The 20,370-nt window shown below is 35.3% G+C and overlaps 1 protein-coding gene across 36 annotated transcripts in view; it reads right to left on the reverse strand.

Moving 5' to 3' along the window:
- Patronin (calmodulin-regulated spectrin-associated protein patronin) overlaps nucleotides 1-13,062 on the reverse strand; it is a 78,373-nt gene extending 65,311 nt beyond the window's left edge. For 15 of the 36 annotated variants that reach the window (XM_073954989.1, XM_073954987.1, XM_073954968.1 and 12 more), the window contains exons 1-5: nucleotides 11,311-13,042; nucleotides 9,089-9,400; nucleotides 1,611-1,838; nucleotides 1,291-1,541; nucleotides 1,123-1,223 (exon numbers count right to left, since the gene is read on the reverse strand). In XM_073954989.1, the coding sequence (XP_073811090.1) occupies nucleotides 1,123-1,223; nucleotides 1,291-1,541; nucleotides 1,611-1,838; nucleotides 9,089-9,400; nucleotides 11,311-11,337 (919 nt within the window). In that variant the 5' untranslated portion in view covers nucleotides 11,338-13,042. Of the gene's footprint in view, nucleotides 1-936; nucleotides 961-1,122; nucleotides 1,224-1,290; nucleotides 1,542-1,610; nucleotides 1,839-9,088; nucleotides 9,401-11,310 lie in introns of all 36 variants that reach the window. The other 21 variants (XM_073954993.1, XM_073954974.1, XM_073954972.1 and 18 more) reach the window with 6 other exon arrangements.
- Between the last annotated feature and the right edge of the window lie 7,308 nt (nucleotides 13,063-20,370).

Here is a 20,370-nt window from a genome sequence, read left to right on the forward strand (position 1 = left end):
GTCTGTTAAACACAGCGCCAAATTGGAATTTTCATAATATAAAATGACTTCTAATAAGATTTTTCCTCTGGATTTACGCTTGAAAGTATTTCCGCTACTGATCAATAAACAGCCTATAAATATTCCAATTACTTATTCTTTAAACGTTACTTTTATTTGTTACCTGTGTTCCTACTACTACTATTTCAAACCACGTGCGCTGTGTGTGTTTAATCAAAACAAAAGGACAAAAGAGACAACAAAGCAAGGTTATGGGAATAATTGGAGACATATACTTTACAAAAACACTCATAATGTCACAAGCCACCAATAAATGGTGAATGAAATATGAATTTATCTCATCTTAGCTTAGAGTTCCTAGAGTAAAAAATAACGTACTACGTGATATTAATAAACAATTAGAGATTTCTTTGCGTCATCCCTAATATTGGATGTGACAATAAGAAGGTGGATTATTTTTGTTTGTTCTTCTTAGAAATACCAGTTTGACAACCATTGAAGAATAATTCTTAGCTTAAGGTTAGTGTTTCGTTAAACAATGTGTTTGATCAATTGGTTGGTGTGTGTGTTTCTTTAGTTTGCAATATACATTAGGCGAGGCGATAATAGAAAAACAGGACAAAAACAAATGATGTGATAGCCCATAACCAAATGGTAATAAATGCCATCCATAATGGTTTCTTTTTATCAACAAGGAGTTTTGAGTTAATATTATAATTCCTTTTAATTTTGTAGTTTATGGAAAAAGCTCCTCTAAAGGTTTGTACAAAATTAGGTGCTGGCTTATTTGTTTTCTTTGATTTAGTTTTTATTTCAATTTGGAGTATTTAGTGGGTGTTGTGGTCAAGGAAAACAGAACAAAAATTTAAGAGTGTGGTGTAAATAATTTACCATAAAAAATGAACCAATGCCAAAAGAAAGGGAACACAAACAAACCTTTTTCATTATTATTATCTTTGTCTTTAAACAAAATTTGTTTTTTTTTTGTGAGAAAGTAAGAATGAAATCAAAATGATAGCAAAGAGTTGTAGAAAAGAAAGAAAACAAAAATAATAAAACCAAGAAAAATCCCACGAAAAAAAGATTGTAATAAAAATACATAATAAAAAAGTTTGGACATACCAGCTGAATCCATGCCAGGATAAGTAACACAATTGGCCGGGTGGATTTCAAACAAGTTGAAGAGGTCAGCCAACAAGATTAATAAATTTAATTTCATTGAGCTAAAAGATAGAATAAAACAAGATTTAATATACAAAACAAATAACTACAAAGTTCAACAATATTTACCCCCTCATATAGGTAACATCTTCGGGTAGCATATGGAACACATTGTATGGCAGATATTTCTGTGAAAAGTTGCTTACTAACAAAACATTGTGTATGGAATCTTCAACGGCAGGCAAATAATTGATGCGCACTTCTGTCCACGATATAACCTTGGGGCAATAGTACGATATCAAGAGGGCCAAACAAATGCCATCACACAAGTCTTGGAAATCTCTAACGGGTGGTATATCCAGTGATTGCAAACGTTTGGTCTAAAAATGGAACAAAAAAAAAACATTAAACAAAAGGAGCAAAATGGAATATTAAATATTGAAACTTACACTATCGTCATCCAAGGATGTTTGCACATCTCTTTCGATACGCTTCTTTAGAGCTGCACATGTATGCGACACCCACGACAATATGATTTGTTCTACATTATTGCCAGCCGCTTGTGGAGCATTAACATTACCCGATATACGTTTAATGGCATTAACGACTCGCTCATTCGATGTTATTTCCTTGGCATATAACATCATCAGTGATTCTATGACCGCTATGTGGGCCACCTGTAAACAAATAATTGTAAAAAAAAAGTGAGATAAGCTAAAAACTAGGGGAAATTGTAATATCTATATTGTTTTTATCAAACGTGAATCGTTATATAAAATAAATATTTATTTACAGTCATAGCGAAGACTGTCGTCTCATTGTTTTAGTCTTTGGAAAGTTTTATTAGAAGATTAGAATGAAAACATTATGACGAAGAATATTCCAAACACAATTTATCGAATATAGAAGAGAAACCTTTCTAAATGGGCAATGCATAACCCAGACAGAAATAATCTTAGACAGGGGCTGTTATACAGACGAGTTCCTGACGAATCATTATACCCTCAGCCTTTAGGCTAAAGAGGGTATTTACTCTTTGATACGACCAAAAATGTGCCTCATCGAAATAATGGTTTTAGACCCCAAGTATGTTTGTACGATATCCGTTTCAGACAATTTTGAGTAGATCTTGCAATGTCCGTCCGTCTGTCTGTCTGGCAGGCTGGTGCGCACGATAACTCTCGAACGGATCAATCGATTCCATTCAAATTTTGGGTATCGAAATATTTTGTCCAGATTCGATTTAAGTTCGAAGATGGGCCATATAGGTCCACTCCTTCAGGTACCTCCCCCACAAATGTTCAAAAATTGTCGCGAAACTTGTGCGTACGATAACTCTTGTAGGGAATAACCGATTTGGTCCATAGTTTGCACATCGTGTAATTTCTACCAAACTTAGATGAGGCTCCAATATGGACTCAATCGGTCCACTCCCTCGGGTACCTCCCACACAAAATTTCGGAAAAGTTCAGTTTAGGACCTGGTCTCGAATCGCTTTGATTTTTGTTTACGCAAGTTGTATTCGCTGTCCTCTATACGACGCTGTAAGTTTCATTAGAGGCAAATCCATACTTCCTGAGAAAATAGCCTGAAAGTTACAAAAACCCCTATGACACCGTGTGTAGTGGTTGGAGCGCAAGATAACTCTCGAACGGATCTGCCGATTCGGTTCAAAATTTGGCTTCCGTAATATTTTGTCCAAACTTAGTTCAAGTTCAAAGATGGATTATATCGGTCCACTCCTTCCGGTACCTCCCCCACAAAAGTTCGAAAATGTTGGGAAAATTTGTGCGTACGATAACTCTTGAAGGGAGTAACCGATTTGGTCCATACTTTGCACATTATGAAATTTCTACCAAACTTAGATGAGGTTCCAATATGGACTCAATCAGTAAACTCCTTCGAGTACCTCCCACACAAAATTTCGGAAAAATTCAGTTTAGGACTTGCTCTCGAATCGCCTTGGTTTTTGTTGTAACATCTTGTATTCATTGTCCCCTATACGAAGGTACAAATTTCCTGAGGGGCAAGTCCATACTTCCTGAAAAAATAGCACGAAAGTTGAACACCATGTTTATGGGTGGAAGCGCAAGATAATTCTCGAACGGAAATTCCGATTCCGGCCAGAATTTGGCCTTCGTAATATTGTTTCCAAACTTAGTTTAAGTTCGTAGATAAGCCATATCGGTCCACTCCTTCAGGTACCTACCCCACAAAAGTTCAAAAATATTCAGAAAAATTGTGCGCACGATAACTCTTGACGGGAGTGACCGATTTGGTCCATACTTTACACATTCTCATAATATCTACCAGATATATATCAGGTTCGAATATGGACTATAATTGTCCACTCCATCCCGTACCTCCCACACAAAATATTGGATAAGTTCACTTTAAGATCTTCTATTGAATCACTTTGCCTCAATTACGATGGTAAAAATTGTTTCAGGGGCAAGTTCATACTCCTTGAGAAAACAGCCCGAAGGGTGTAAAAACCCCCTATGGCACCCCCATGTAAGTACCTTTTCCGCAAAATTTTTGAACTTTAATTATAATCAACATTTTTGCCGGTTGATACGACCAAAATTTTGAAACTCCCTAAATACATAAGCTTTTTGTGAAAAAAGTGTTTCAATTTGCACAGGCTAAGGGTATATCTCTGTCGGACAAACCGACTGATACTTTTTTACTTGTTGTAATCTTCCATTCAAAGCAGGACCTATGCATTAAGTTAAATTCATCTCATATCTTCTATTGATCGAAGGTGTGGTCTAAATAACAAAATGCTTTAGATAAGACATATTTTTAAAGACTTACTGAAACAAAAAGGGTCTCTTTCATAGATAAGTATTCAAGTAAGGCCTGCACTATTGAAAAAGACATCATGTGAAGTCTTCTTCTGCACTCCTTACTATGCAATAACCAGCATTTTCGTTTAGCTTTTTTATTCTATCAAAATGATTATTAGACAGCGGAATTTTATGCAACCCCTATTTTTGGTCCGATTCATTGTTGTTTGTCATGTTTGTGTGTACAATTTATCAGTTTAAAATTCTTGTCAGACAAGTCAATAAAAAAGAGAAATGTATAACCACAGCCTTCAAAATACCGAAAATCGGGAGATACCGTTCTATGGGGACGTGGACCTATACCGGCAAAGTTCAGGCGGAAAGTTTTATACATCGAAGACTTAATATAAAATGTCAGCCATTTCGGTGTGATACCACAACCGTCAAAATATCGGAAATCGGTAGGTACCGTTCTATGGGGGCTATATGAAGACATGGACCTATGCGGACAAATTTCGGGTGTAAAGTTTCATACCCCTAACGAAGAGTTAATACCAAATTTCAGCCATTTTGGTGGGATATTTAGACAACTCCTTGTATATATTTTTGCATATGCTCAATTCATGCAAATATGTCAAAATATTCACGATAATCAAAATATGCCAAAAATTCTGGGCCTAATTCGTTTTATTTTGTGATAAAACGTGTTTCTGTCTAATCAGATTTTCTTTATGACCATCCTAACCATATATGCATTTGCATAGGATTCCGCTATCTAATAATTATAATGGACCAAAGGTCCATTAATTGATGTTACGGTGGCTGTGCATCCTCACACCTTACAATGGGTCCTTCTCTTTCCGACTATTTTCCCTGAACATCCCCAAAAACTTCATCACATCAATGTATTTTACTATTAACTAGATGCTTTGTGTTTCTGTGGATTCCTAGTCGCAATTTTATTAAATTTATTATGGTGGCTGTGCATCCTTACACCGGTGGCTGCGAATCGGTACACCTAACTATGGGCTCCAAATAGAAATTCTATAAAATATGGCTACCATTTTGCCAAGAGGTTTAGTTGCCAACGACAAAATGGGATATAGTCTTGTCGAAATATCGACATTATTGACCTTCTGTAGGTATGGCAGTCATGTTAACCATGGCACCACCAACGTTTTGAAATAAGGCCTGCTTCTGTAGAAAAGTCATCTCGTAAAATTTTCTTCATAGACACAGTTTTAAGTGGTGCCTTCTTCAATAGTAAAAGCCTTATGTAAAGTCTTCTATAGAAATTTCTATGAGAGACCTTCTCTCAAAAAAGTCATTAGAAAAGACCTAAAAGACCATTATAAAAATTTTAGTAACCAGTTCTTCGATAGAGAAAATACAATAAGAGGTATTCTTCTTTGATATATTTGGTATACATCTATAGAAATTACATCAAATCCTTTTTTCCATAAATTATTTCAAGTAAGGTCTCATCTATAGAAAATTGAATAAGAAGTCAAATTGTGGAGGAGGATTTCCATATAGGATTTCCGTAACTTTTATCGATTGAAAGGTTGTAAAAAATTATTTTGAAACAACACTGGGCTCCATTTAATTAGGTTGAGGGTTCTTTCCTGAAGTATACAATTAGAAAGCAATATTTGTGTGCATGGCGTTGGATATAGGCAGCCGAAGCAAATGCGCGACCTCAATTGATATTTTCCATAAATCTATGGAATGTAGATTAGGTTTAGGTCTCTCTATATGAATTAATAGCATAACTATATGTGTACTAAAGTTGTGCAGAAATAGAACGTGCTTGCCTGGAAAGTTGCCCTCACAACCCAAAATAGCAAGAGGACGTTTCTTTAGTATTTTATTCTTTCATTGAAAATGCCGTAGGTGAGGTTGTATTTTATAGATATTTCGAGCACTCCAGCCACTACATTGGGGGGTTTTTACAACTTTCGGGCTTTTTTCTCAAGGAGCATGGACTTACCCCTGAAAAAAACTGTCGTAATTGAGGCAGCTTCAAAAATAAACAAAGTGATTCGAGAGCAGGTCTTAAGTGAATTTATCCAAAATTTTGTGTGGGAGGTACCCGAAGGAGTGGACAAATATAGTCCATATTCGAACCTGATCTATATCTGGTAGATATATTAGGGTGTTAAAAATTAGGAAGTATGGACCAAATCGGTCACTCCCATCAAGAGTTATCGTGCGCACAATTTTTCCGAAGAGTTTTGAGATTCTTTTTGGGGCAGGTACCTGAAGTAGTGGACCGATATGGCTTATCTTCGAACTTAAACTAAGTTTGCACAAAAAATAATAAAGGCCACATTTTGGACCGGATCGGCAGATCCGTTCGAGAGTTATCTTGCGCTCCAACCACTACACACCTAACCTAACCACTACACACGGTGTCATAGGTTTTTTTTTCAATTTCAATTTAATTTGTTTATTACAGTAACCTAGCCCCTAGGGCCATGAGCGGTTCCAAAAAACATCTAAACATTAACAACTCGCAGGTTGCTTATATCTAACAATATTTCTTTATTTATTAAAAATAAGGAAATTTGTAACTTTCAGGCTATTTTCTCAGGAAGTATGGACTTGCCGCTGATGAAACTTATACCGTCGCATGGGGCAGTGAATACAAGTTGCTACAACAAAAATCAAAGCGATTCGAGAGCAGGTCCTAAACTGAACTTTTCCGAAATTTTGTGTAGGAGGTACCCGAAGGAGTGGACCGATTGAGTCCATATTGGAACCTCATCTAAGTCTGGTAGAAATTTCACGATGTGCAAAGTATGGACCAAATCGGTTACTTCCTTTAAGAGTTATCGTGCGCACACATTTTCCGAACTTTTGTGGGGGAGGTACCGGAAGGAGCGGACCGATATAACCCATCTTCGAACTTAAACTAAGTTTGGACAAAATATTACGAAATCCAAATTTTGGATCCGTTCGAGAGTTATCGTGCGCTCCAGCCAGACAGGCAGACAGACGGACGGACATGGCTAAATCAACTCCAAATTGTCTGAAATACTTTTCGTCCAAACAAACTTGGGATCTAAAACCATTATTTCGATGAGGCACATTTTGTCCTTATGAAAGTATATATACCCTCGTTAGCATAGACTCTTGTGTTAAGAATCTGACAAACAAAATTGGTGGCCAACGAAGGGTTAATGAAAAATTGCTTTTTTTGACGCTCAATTAGTGGCCATAACCCCTTAAGGAAAATCGATGACAAAATTGATTCATTCTTTGAGAATCTGAACTGACCACTTGATTTCACTTATTATTCGTATGTATTTTTTGCCAATAGCATCCCAAATTAACTTGACTGTCAAAAAACAGGTCGCCGGAAGAAATGACGTGGTCTGACTTTTGGTCACATTGGTCTACAATTTGGTGGAATTCTTTAATCTGCTAGGTCACTAGGCAATAAATGTGAATGTAATTCGTCCCCTTCGATGACTTTGGGTGGACTCATTCACTGGATCTAAGTGACAAAGGCATTGCGAACACACAAACCCTTGGCACTGATAGTAGTTCATTAAGCCTGCCGCTCAAACACGTTTCTCATTACAGAATTTTAAAGTTGGAACTAGTCACTATTACATTTTTTATCCAAAACGATTCAAGGCTCGACCTCACTAAACGTAAGAAATACAACAAACATGTAAAATAATATCAGCCGGCTTTGCCGACAGGATATTGCAATCGCCTATATTTTTATTGGGCGGGAATCGATCGCACAGTGGAAGACATCTGCCCAGTATGTGGCATGGGCGCGCACGATTCTAAGCATCTATTCAACTGCCGCGCCGAGCCAACTCATCTGACTCCAGTAGATCTGTGGTTACATCCCATCGAAGTAGCCACCTTCCTGAAACTGGAGATAGACTCAGAGCCAGATTGAACAGGAGAAAGAATATACAAATATAATAATAAAACACTGTTACAACAACAACATATATATTCCTCCACCGTATGACAGATTGAAAAGAGCGAACCCAGTATTTGTTGTTTTTGCAAAACATTACTGATATCCGAAAAAAGCATAACATTTATTCGGGTCTCAAGCTGTTCTTAAGCCTAAATTTTTGAACCTTTGTGGGGGAGATACCGAAACAATTGGACCGATATAGTCCATCTTCGAATTTGATTAATTTTGCAAGAGCATTTACGATTTACAAAGATTGGATCAAATTCAGGAGTCCATTTAATAGCCATTCAAGTTGGTGATGGTAGAGACTTTCTAGCTAAATGTATTAATCACCGTCAGTATGGACTTAAACCGATAAAAATTATACTGTCCTAATATGAGCCGCAAGGACTATCTACCCTATTTAAAAATTTCAAAACGATATTTGATTTAAATTTTTGTTTGGGAGATACCCAAAGGAGTGGAGGTTACAGTTCATATTTGACCTGCTTTAAAAAAAATTCAAAACGATTTTAGATTTGAATTTTTGTGTGGGAGGTACACGAAGGAGTGGACGGTTACAGTTCATGTTTGAACATGATTTAAGTGTGAAAGAAATATTACGATAGTTATCGTGCCCATCAGGTACTTTAGTTATAAACTAAACGAAATAAACGTTAGGGAGTTAATTTTATGTGTAGCAGAAAGACGTATATGCCCAAAACAAAACATGGCACCTAAAATTGAAGAAGTAAAATAGAAGATCGGCGTTTTTCGAAATCAGTTCTTAGTAGAGTTGTTCCGAATATACTTCCCAGACCGATAAAACCCAACTTTTTTGATTTTCTTTTAAATGTTGTATCCGGTTCTAGGCTTCCTAAAAGAGAATAGTAATCGGAACTACATTGGATAAAAATGTCGTAGTAATTTGCATGGTGATTATAAATTTAACCTTTTCCTAGTTTCGAATTTGAATTATTTTTTCCTGTAGTACTCTCCCTCATTGCCTTCTGTTTTGTTTCCTTTATTTATTATTCTATGATATTTTGGAGCCGGTAAAAAATCCCTTCATATGACTTGCAGAGATGCCCTTATCACGATAATATAGTCTCCTAAAATCAAATCCTACTTTTGGCAGCTTAACTACTATATCTACCCACTATAAATAAATGTATAATATAGTATAAGTTTACTTAGTATAATGTTCACTTACAATCCTCAATGGATTTGTTTGTATTAACACCGTTTCGGTCAATGGCATATCCTTGGTCTCATTAACGGGTACACCTTTGCGAGCCAATGTCTGCAGTATTGACCAATGATTAAGGCTTTGGTAATTTGGATCTGAATATAAATTCGATAATGTTTGACAATAGAGTGTGGCATTTGCCAAGTCGACAACAATTTTTGGTTTTAATCGTTCTTGATTTTCATGATCACGATAGAATGGTTCTTTTAGATTATCTGGTACACGATTGTTGTAGGCTTTGGATAGTAACCATTTTACAGAGGCACGATAGCGAGCCTGGAAAGAAAAAACATAAAAACACATAAAACAAATAAACAAACAAGAAATGGAATAATAATTATTAATGAGAAAATGATGGGGAAGATGAGGTGATGTGTGCTAATGGTTGTTTATTTTTAAAGTTTAAATAAGTACGACGAGTAGTAGCTGGAAAACATAATTATCTCCACATAATGGAATTTTTAGCAATATCCACACATGAATGAGAATGCATTGCTATAATTATTCCAGATGCAAGAAGGCACACACAACACTAGAAGACATTTGGTGGCACACAAAATACAACAACATTTTATTTTTAGTTTTGTGTTGAAAGCAAAAAAGAAATGACAAAACTCACAAGTAGAAAAAGTCTCATCGACCACCTATCCTATCCTATTTTTAGGGCAGCACACGCACCCAGCTAGCTAGCCAACCAACCAGTGAGCCCCAAAGTAACATTTCATTATAGCTGGCCATTTATTCTAACGCTGAATTATGTCAGCGTTTTGCGTTTTTTGGTTTGTTTGTTTGTTTTTCACCCATCCCATTATGTTTTGGCAAAACTAAATTTGTTATGTTTCATTTTTGTTGGTTAATAAACCGAAATTGTGGGGGCTTGGTTAAGACTGGTAGGAATTTGCTGTATGCTGCTGGCTGCACTCACTACAACATTACATTATGGAGTGTGGTTACAGGTTCAACCTGTTTTAATGGCAAGTGGTGGCAAGCAAGTTCAGTGGGCAGTTCAGCAAACCACACTTTGTAATACTAAATAACAATTTTTTGACGTTCCTACAATGATTTGTGAGAAATTTAGAGAGAGAGAGCTCATATAAAAGGTAGAGTCTGAATAGAACAAAAGTGAAATTAAAAATAATAAAAAGACAACAATATTAGGTGTAGTTTAAAATGAAATGGAAGTAAAACGTTAAGTAAACAATAAAGGAAGTGGTGTCTCCGCTATTCCACCTTCCGTCTTAAGAACAAGTATCATTCTTGTTATTATGTGGGATTGGGCATGATTGTGCACTGGGACAAAGGTAAAGTTCTGAGTATTAAACATGGAGAGTGTGTTGTAGTAAACAAACTGTGAGGATAGATGACAGTGAGCAGAATACAGAAGACGGGCATGTCATTAACAAACAACTAATGTAATCAAATTGTGACATTTATTCAATGTGGATACTCATTTGTACTCTCCCCCCTACAATCTACTTAATTGAAAATGAGCAATGATTGACATGCTGCTACTTGCAGCTGATTGGGGATATACCAACAACAAATTTAGCGGGTTGGGCAGTTGCCATTATTTTTCTTTTTGAATATATTCGCATTATTCAAAAGCAAGACAAATATTTATCGTTTTTATCGTTATTGGCGTCTTCGTCACTGCTTTCTGTTGTGTGCTGCTGTCACATTTATTCTAATAACACACTCCATTGCTGTGCCAACAACAATGCGGCGTACAGAAAAAAAGTTGACACTACTCATTTGGCAATAGATGTAGGCGAATGACACCATATAGCCAGAAACAATAACAGCAACAAGAATAATATCAATAATATCAACATAAAGTAAGAAAACAACAGCAACAACAACAAAATTTAAAGACCGACTTGTTCATTAACATTGAAATATTTGTTTTTTTTCAGATCAATAAGAAATTAAAAGTATTAAAACATTCCAAAAATGATATGAGGGAGGAGAATGATTGAGATCATGATTTGTGCAAAGAGAGGGTGTAGTTAAAAAAAAAAACGATGAAAAATCAAATAACACCAAATGTCTTCCGCTGCCTTGTTTGCAAATACACTTTTTTCTTTTCGACTTAAATCTTCTTTTTTGGGAAAAAATATCACATTGGAATTTCTGGCTCAATGAATTTTGAATATGATAGATAGACAGACAACAGTGGCTGGCATTACCTGACGAATTTCTTGAGTCTCATCCATTGTGCTGTTGTTGTTGTGGTGCGGCAATGATGACGATGATGTTAATGTTGATTTTGTGTAATATTTTTGTCGTTCACACACAAATAGACACAAAAAACGTTGTTGTTTTTGTTGCTTTCAATACAAATTTTTGCTGGCAGCAAAGCAGAGAAGTCGTCAAGCAAAACAGCCCCCAATGATTTTTGACTAGTGCAGCAACAGCAATCCGAACTGGCGGCAGCAGCGTAGTGGGTATTAACTGTATGAAGTCAGAGGAGTGTGTTTTGTCTTTTTTCTATGTCTTCCCCTTCTTCCTCTTGCACTGACTGACTTCCAACAACAACAACAGCACTCCACCACTCTACAAATGCTCCTTCCGACTACTAATTTTTCCGTTTCTTATGTTATTATGTAGCAGCAGCTTAAGCTATCTAACTATGCAGCTCAATACTACTAATAATATTTGCAGGGCAGCAGCAGGCGTTTCCACATAGAAAAAAATGGAATATTGTAGTTGTTTTATGTAGCGTGTGTACTGAGTTTTGTCTGTAACTTCTTTCCGCTTACTTTCACCGTGACACCATGAAAATTTTCGCCAATGGATTTTGTTGGAACTTGGAGCTGTTGTCTCTTGTTTGTTTTGTTGTCTTTTATAACTATTCTTCTTCTGCTTCTTCTCCTCCTTAAGTAATTAGATGATTCTCCTGACTGCCTCCTCTACCGCACACAGCAAGTTGCAGCAGCAAGAAGAAAAAGATATAACTTGTTAAATGCAGCAATCGCTTATTGATGGGGCTTAATGTTTGTTGCGGCACATCACCAACCATCAGCAAGAAGTTCAGTGTCCGTCCATTACAGAGAATTATAACTGCACTTTGAATGAAACAACATTTTCAAAGCCAGTCACAGTCAGTGTAGTCCAGGCAAGCAAGTCCAAGAAAGAAGAAAATCTGAGAAGCAAAAAATGATTCACTCTCATACAACATCGACGCGACGACCAACAACAGACCGAACGACCGCGGTGGGCGTAGAGGTTTTATTGGCAGCAGCAGCACTGTCAACGTCGTCACTTTTTTATTTGATGTTTGTCGTCACCGTTCCGTTACTTGTGTTGGCTGATCGTCAGCTGTTTACAATTTTCACTATATCTTCTACACATCCAAAGATTTAGTTTTATTTTATTTCTCAAACTCCACGAAATTATTACAACTTTTATCATTTAAGTTATATTAAATGAAATTTATGCAAAAAAATTTGCACACAATTTTTAACACAAATTCTTCTTTAGTCCTCTGCCGTAGTTGTCAAATTTGTTTCTTGCTCGCGCAGCACACACTCACTCACTACCGTATGACATAGCAAAATAATTTCTCATTTTTTCTTTTGGTGGTTAACTCTCTTTTTTTCGCTCACTATATTCGTTTCTTCTTTTATTTTTCCCTTCTTTCTTTTCTTCGTGCAACACCTTTTATAAAAAATTTTTGCAAACACTTTTATATCGCAAAATAATTGAAAATTTCTTGACAAATCGTTGTAGTTTTAGTTAATTAGTATTTTGTGTATCAAATTTTCGTATTGTGCTTGTTTTGTTGTTGATTTTTATTAGATTTTAACGCGAAATTCACTGACACTCCTCGCTGCTATACCTGTTTTTTTCTTTTGATGACAACTGCAGAGTATGGAGCTGATAATTGTGTTAAAACGCCGTAGCGACACAGTCAAAAACTCAACTGCCGGCGCCGGGGTGTTGGCTAATTCACGGCGGAATGATAGCATGAACAACTAACTAATAGCTGGTCTGTTCCAGTACTGCAAGAATCTACTAATTTTTACTACTTTTTCCCATGGTAGAACAAATATAAAGTAATGTTAATACTACAACAAATACAACTCGAACAACAACCACAAAGGAATTTGTTTTTGTTTGTAACGTTACTGCCAGTTGTATTTGTAAACAAATAAAGGAAATGTCTATAAATTATTGGAATTTAAAAAAACTAATAATTTTTCACATTTGGTTCAATATTTTGGAAAACATGAATGAAAATTCGTTACATTTTCAATTTTTATGTTTCCATATCATTCCACTAAATGCATAAATTCTCGCAGAAAGTAGAATTCTTGCAGAAAAGTTTGGGGTCACTGGAAATTCATAGAAAAAGAAGAAGCTGTTTCAATGTTTTGTTTTAGAAATCAAAGAAGCACATGTTTATTGGGACTTTATTTTTTTAAAATTTAACAAAACACCTCACATATTAACAAACGTTGTGTCGCCTCTACAAGCGGGGATTTACTGCGCGGCATATCGTTCGAACTTGGAGGAGGTTACATATCATTGATATGAAGAAGTCTTTCTGGGAAATGTTTGTTTTCCGAATGATATATTTTTTCTCAAAAAATATATGTCCCTAATGTACATCGAAATAGAAATAAATGTATAAAATGTCATTTGAAATTTGACACTAACGTTACAACCCAGTTCAGTCAGGTGTGTATTGCTGCTACCTTTTCTTATTCTACCATGACTTTTTCCGATATCATAAAAGAAAGAATGTTATCGTAGTAAAAAATAGTAGCTTCTTGCAGGTTCTGGTACAGAGCAAGCATGTTCCCACGAGCGTTTCAATTACGTTGTTCGCCTATCGAACGACATACACGAATTAACCCATTTCCACGACACCATTCGTCATTCATAGTATCTTGCTTCATTCTTTCTCACTTCTTGTTTGCTCTTTTTTTTAGCAAACTTGAACAAAAACGCAAATTATTTACACAAAATTGAACAGAACAGCCAATAATCTTCCTTTCAAATGCATGTTTTACATGTTTCTACACATTTTTTATTAATTGGTCTGTTCCAGAACACCAAGAATCTACCAATTTTTACTATTTTTCGATAACACAAGCTGTGTTCCTTTACTTACCTGAGGTTACCATTTTTACCATTTTTAACCTGCAAAGCGTTCCTTAACCCCGAAAAGTGGCAAAACTGGAAGCAATTTTTAAGAGAGTGAGAGTGGAGAGAGAGCGAAAATGGCTTTCTCTTCTACCACAGGCTACCAGCAAAATTTCTGCAGGTAAAAAATGGCAGAACTGATTTTTCGACTTTTGTTTGACGATTATTTCACAATGAAAAAGAAAATGGACGAAAAACAGAAGAAAAAGTCGAACGCTGACAAAACTAAATTAAAAACTGTGAAATAAAAGACGAAAATTGATTTTTTATGTTTCTTTTGACATTGCTGCCAGATCTACCATTTTCCGTTCCTTTACTTTTCTGGTAAAAATGTTCATGAGAGAGCAATTTTGAGCAATTTTGACACTTTTCTCTTTTACCACCCTTACCATTAAAAAAGTAAAGGAACAAAGCTACAAAGGAAATTTTGTTATCGTGGTAGAAAATTGTAGATTCTTGCAGGTTCTGCAACAGGCACAAAGGCTTGGGCACATAAAGGCCTGCGTACATAAGCTGCCTTGCCTGATTGCCTTGCTTTCCTGCTTCATTTCTGACATAATAAAAATAAAAGAATAAAGACGGCCGAGCAAATTTCGAACTGGGTTGCCCTTTTCTTTTTTATTCTTTTATCAGAAGCAAACAAGGTAAGCAGGCTAGGCAGCTTATGTACTCACCCCTTACGATGCCTCGACTTATTGCCTTGCTTTCCTGCTTCTTTTCTGACATTATATAAAATAAAAGCATAAAGAAGGCCGATCCAATTTCGAACTAGTTTGCCCTTTTCTTCCTTATTCTTTTTGGTTTGTTCCAGGACTGCAAGAATCTACTAATTTTTACTATTTTTTTCCGATAACATAAAGGAAAAAATGTTTTCGTAGTAAAAAACAGTTGGTCTGTTCCTTTACTTTTAAAAATGGTAACAGTGGCAGAAAATGGTAAAAGTGGTAAACTGCTCTCATGTAAATTGTATGCTATTAAAAGTAAGGGAACACTTTACAGGTTAAAAATGGTAAAAAATGTTAACCTCAGGCACGTAAAGGAACAGAGCAAGTGGCTTATTGTAGATTCTGGAACAGAGCATTTACTTTTGTTACTCTTATGTTACACGCTAAAACTTTCATACGAAACTTTACCATTATTTTGGCGTTCATAGATCGAGTTCCATAGTCCCGGGCCACACTACAGTAATTTCACTGAAATTTTGATATGAAATTATGCGTCTCTAGATCGACGTCCATAGTAGAGTAAAATCATAAAATTGCTGTAGTGGGGAATTCGATTTAAGAACACCTAATTTCATGAAATTTTTTAATGAAATTCACGCTAGTGTGGACCGGGGCATACAAAAGTAATTTTAGTCCCGGTCCACACTAGCGTGAATTTCATTAAAGAATTTCATGAAATTAGGTGTTCTTAAATCGAATTCTCCACTACAGCAATTTTATTATTTTACTCTACTATAGCTCTGTTCCTTAAAGTGCAAGAATGTTCAAGTTTTACCACTTTTTACTCGAAAATCGTTCCTTTACTTCTGACACAATACAATTCATATGGGAGCAGTTTACAACTTTTACTACTTTTGCCGGTTTTATCATTTTCAAAAGTAAAGGAACAGACCATATGGAAGTCGATCTAGAGACGCATAATTTCATGCAATTTTTTCAATCAAATCACTCTAGTGTGGACCGGGACTCATGGTAGAAGAAATATAAGGTAAAGTTAATACTACAACAAATACAACTTGAACAACAACCACAAAGGAATTTGTTTTTGTTTGTAACGTTACTGCCAGTTGTATTTGTAAACAAAACAAGGAAATGTCTATAAATTATTGGAATTTAAAAAACTAATAATTTTTCACATTTGGTTCAATATTTTGGAAAACATGAATGAAAATTCGTTACATTTTCAATTTTTGTGTTTTCACATCATTCCACTAAATGCATAAATTCTCGCAGAAAGTAGAATTGTTGCAGAAAAGTTTGGGGTCGCTGGAAATTCATAGAAAAAGAAGAAGCTGTTTCAATGTTTTATTTTAGAAATCAAAGAAGCACATGTTTATTAGGGCTTTATTTTTTTAAATTTTAACTAAATACCTCACATATTAACAAACGTTGAATCGCCTCTACAAGCGGGGATTTACTGCGCGGCTTATCGTTCGAACTTGGAGGAGGTTACATATCATTGATATGAAGAAGTCTTTCTGGGAAATGGTTTTTTTCCGAATGATATATTTTTTTTTTTCTCAAAAAATATATGTTCCTAATGTACATCGAAATAGAAATAAATGTATAAAATGTCATATGAAATTTGGCACTAACGTTACAACCCAGTTCAGTCAGCTGTGTATTGCTGCTACCTTTTCTTATTCTACCATGACCGGGACTTGTGAAATTACTGTAATGGGGAACTCGACCTAAGAACGCCAAAATAATTGGAAAGTTTCGTATGAAAGTTTCAGTGTGTAACATAAGAGTTATGTCAGAAATGAAGCAGGAAAGCAAGGCAACCAGTCGAGGCAGCTTATGTACCCAGGCCTTAAAGGCCTGCGTCATTTCTGACGTAATAAAAATAATAGAATAAAGACGAAATTTCGAACTGGGTTGCCATCAGTTGGAAATTGGGTCGGCCTTCTTTGTTCTTTTATTTTTTATTGAAGCAGCAAAGCAAGGCAATCAGGCAAAGCAGCTTATGTACGCAGGCCTTTAGGGCTATTTCATTTATTTCCTAAAACGGGCAACATTTTTCGTAATTTACCATACACAAATAAATTATGATAGCTGCGTTTTTATTCACTAGAGCTCTGTTCCTTTACCTGCCTGAGGTTACCATTTCTTACCATTTTTAACCTGCAAAGCGTTCCTTTACTTTAACAAGCATACAATTTATATGAGACCAGTTCACCACTTTTACCATTTTTTGCCACTGTTATACTTGGTTTACATTCGGCGTCGTTTCGTGATTTCGAAGGCGTTTCGTGATTTCGCGCGGAATCATGCAAAATTTATCATGATTTCGCATACAAAAATGAAATCATTTCATTTCGTGATTTCAGCGAAATCAACATCGAAATCACAGTACACATGATATACAACCCTGTCTTTGCCTGAAAAAGTACCAAAAGTTGCAACTCTTTTCACGTATCACAATAAACAAGGTAGATGGTCAATTGCTGCAACAAAAAATTTTACTATCAAAACTTGTAAATAATGTGAAAAAATTTTAAATTATTTGTTACAATGCTATTTTTCATTGGTTTCCCGTACTTTTTTAACGGTAGTATTAGAAAAAAAGAGCGAATTGTCAAAAATTGCTTCCCCATACAAATTTCTTAAAAAATACGGGAACGGAAAAGACGGAAATTGCAAAAATCCAGCAGAAATGTCAAAATCAATGTATCAGTTATCGTATTTAAATACCAATGAACATCCTGCTAGTTTTTACTAGGCCAAAATTGTATGGCAGAAAACATGAGAAGAGGGTGTTATTCGGCGCTATTTTTGTTTAAAGAGGAGTCCAAGTTTTGCCAGATTTCGGAGTACGAGTACGCATTTTTAGCACTAAACGGAAAAACTATTGCAATAAGTAATCTTTTTGCAGATTCTGAACCCAACTTTTATCTATAAAAATTTATTATAGCTTTGTTCCAGAACTAGTAGTGGTTGCCGGCGTCCGATTGCCTTATACGCTGGCTTTGACATTTTTTCCAGTTTTTTGACGTATTTTCCATTTTTCGCTCCCGAACTATTTCAAAAAACTTATGTGAGAATAATTTTTTTACAGTCCTCTCCTTTACTAGTTTTACTATTAAAAAGTACGGGAACGAAGCTTATTATGATGTCCTAACGATAAAATCATTTTTTATTTTTTCATTTGTTAGTACTATACACAATTAATACTATATATTGATAATTTTACGATAATTTTCGAAATAAAGTTGTATATTGTCAAATATTTTTGATGACTAATTCAATTTACAAAAACATGTTTTGCCGATCAGCTGCACATATGCATCTACCTTGATTATTGTGATCTGTTTGAAATCAACAAAAAAATAAGTGTAAACACCGGGGTGTATTTCAGGATTTCGTGAAATCCAGTGGATTTTGGAGCGCAAGTGTAAACTTGGCATTACCATTTTTTAAAGTAAAGGAACAGGGGCTGGATTCCTGTTCTATGAAAATTTGAAATGAAAAATATTTCCTTTATAATTTTTTTCATTTGACAGTTTTTTCCTTTATAAAAGTTTTCATTTCACATTTTCATAGAAACAGAATTGAGCCCCAGATATTAGAATTGTTTGCTTTAGGTTTTGCTTTTCGCTTGGTATGCTCCTTTACTTTTAAACATGGTAAAAGGGGCAAAAGTAGGAAAAGTTGTGAAGTGCTCTTACATGAATTGTATGGTATCTAAAATAAGGAAACGTTTTTCGAGTAAAAATAGGTAAATCTCGAAGATTCTTGCACATAAAGGAATATAGTAATCGTTAGTCCCAATTTACATTAGGCGAGTTTACTTGCGGCAATTGTCAGTTTGTAGGTGAGAGAGGGGGCTGAGAGGCAAAGGGTTACCATATGCCTCACCTCTCTCTCCATCAAACCGACAATTGCCGCAAGTAAACTCGCCCAATGTAAATTGGGACTTATCAGGGATTTATAAAAAAAAATAATTCTTGCAAATCACTTGGAAACGATAACAAGCATACCCAATAGCAAAAAATACTGGTTGATAATGCCGTACATGTTGTGGCATTGACGATAATGCTGTTGAAGGGTTGTGTCTTAGCTTACTACTTTTTAGTCTATCCAATTCATCTACTAAAATATTTTAGTACATGTTGATGTCCTTAACCGTGCGTTTATACAAGGTGGCTCAAAAGTAAACTTCCGACGTTTTTTGGCTGTATTAAAAAAAAATTAAAAACGTTGATTCTTCTTGTGGATTATTTTTTTTTTTTTTTTGGTTTTTAAATTTGTTTTTACATCAAGTCGAGAATATGATGTCAGAAAAATGCCAGCCGCCACAGTTTATTGTCATTTGAGCCCTTTTATGGCATTTTCCATCACTTTGGCCAAAACTTCCGGCGAGAGGTTTTCACATTCTTGACGGATATTGTCTATAAGAGCTGAGAGTGTCTGAAGCTTGTTGACATAAACCCGCGACTTTAAAAAGCCCCACAAAAAGAAGTCTGGAGCGGTCAATATAGTCACCAATATTCCGCGTTCTGGAGCAGTGTAGCGTAACATTCTTTATTAATTTCGCATGTGTTTACTACACAAATGCCAAAACAGAACTGACATTAGGGGCCAATCGTAAAATTTATAGCATTTTCTGATAGGAGGATTGCTTTTGTGCCACCATGTCCAAGGACAGTTGAGTTCATGTATTGATTGTCAAAAACCCAAAACTTGCCTGTGCAAAAATAATTGTAAAATTATGAATGAAAATCATCGATTTCTTATTATTTTTGTTCACATGCTTTGTTTTTGTTTTTGTTCATGTTCATTTGTTTTCAATGCATTTCAATTATTATCTCACACATTTTTACAAAAAATGTCAATAATTTTTTGACCCTACTGTCTGTGGAAAGATGATGGTCAGCTAGGAGACAAACGTCGTTGTATTTGGAGACAAATTGTCTGGTGTAAACGCCTAGTAATAGGGACTGCAGTATAAGATAACGTTTATACAAACATTTATTATAATGATTATAAAATTAATAAGTATAAACCGATTATCATAGTAATAATCGCTAGTATAAATGTACTCTAAGATATTCCATAAGCATTCAGTGGAGTTTTACTGTGTATTTAATTGTGAGTTATTCAAATGAAATCCACTGGATTTTGGATCTGTTTTTTCGTAAATACGTAATTTATTTGAAAGTTATTCAATGGAATTGACAACTTAAATAACGTGGTCTATTAAAACATGTTTGTAAATGCGGATCTGCCTTCTCCGAAAGAAAGTAAATTCTAAAGTCGAAGGTCACACAAGAGTGGTTTTATGAAACAAATTGGACTAAATTGAGCAGAACAAGTAAAAAATCCTTTATGTTATCGAAAAAAAGTAAAAAATTAGATTATTCTTGCAGAACT

Source organism: Musca autumnalis, unplaced genomic scaffold (genome assembly GCF_047663935.1).
Source record: "Musca autumnalis isolate F117 unplaced genomic scaffold, ASM4766393v1 scaffold_5, whole genome shotgun sequence".
Taxonomy (NCBI): domain Eukaryota; kingdom Metazoa; phylum Arthropoda; class Insecta; order Diptera; family Muscidae; genus Musca; species Musca autumnalis.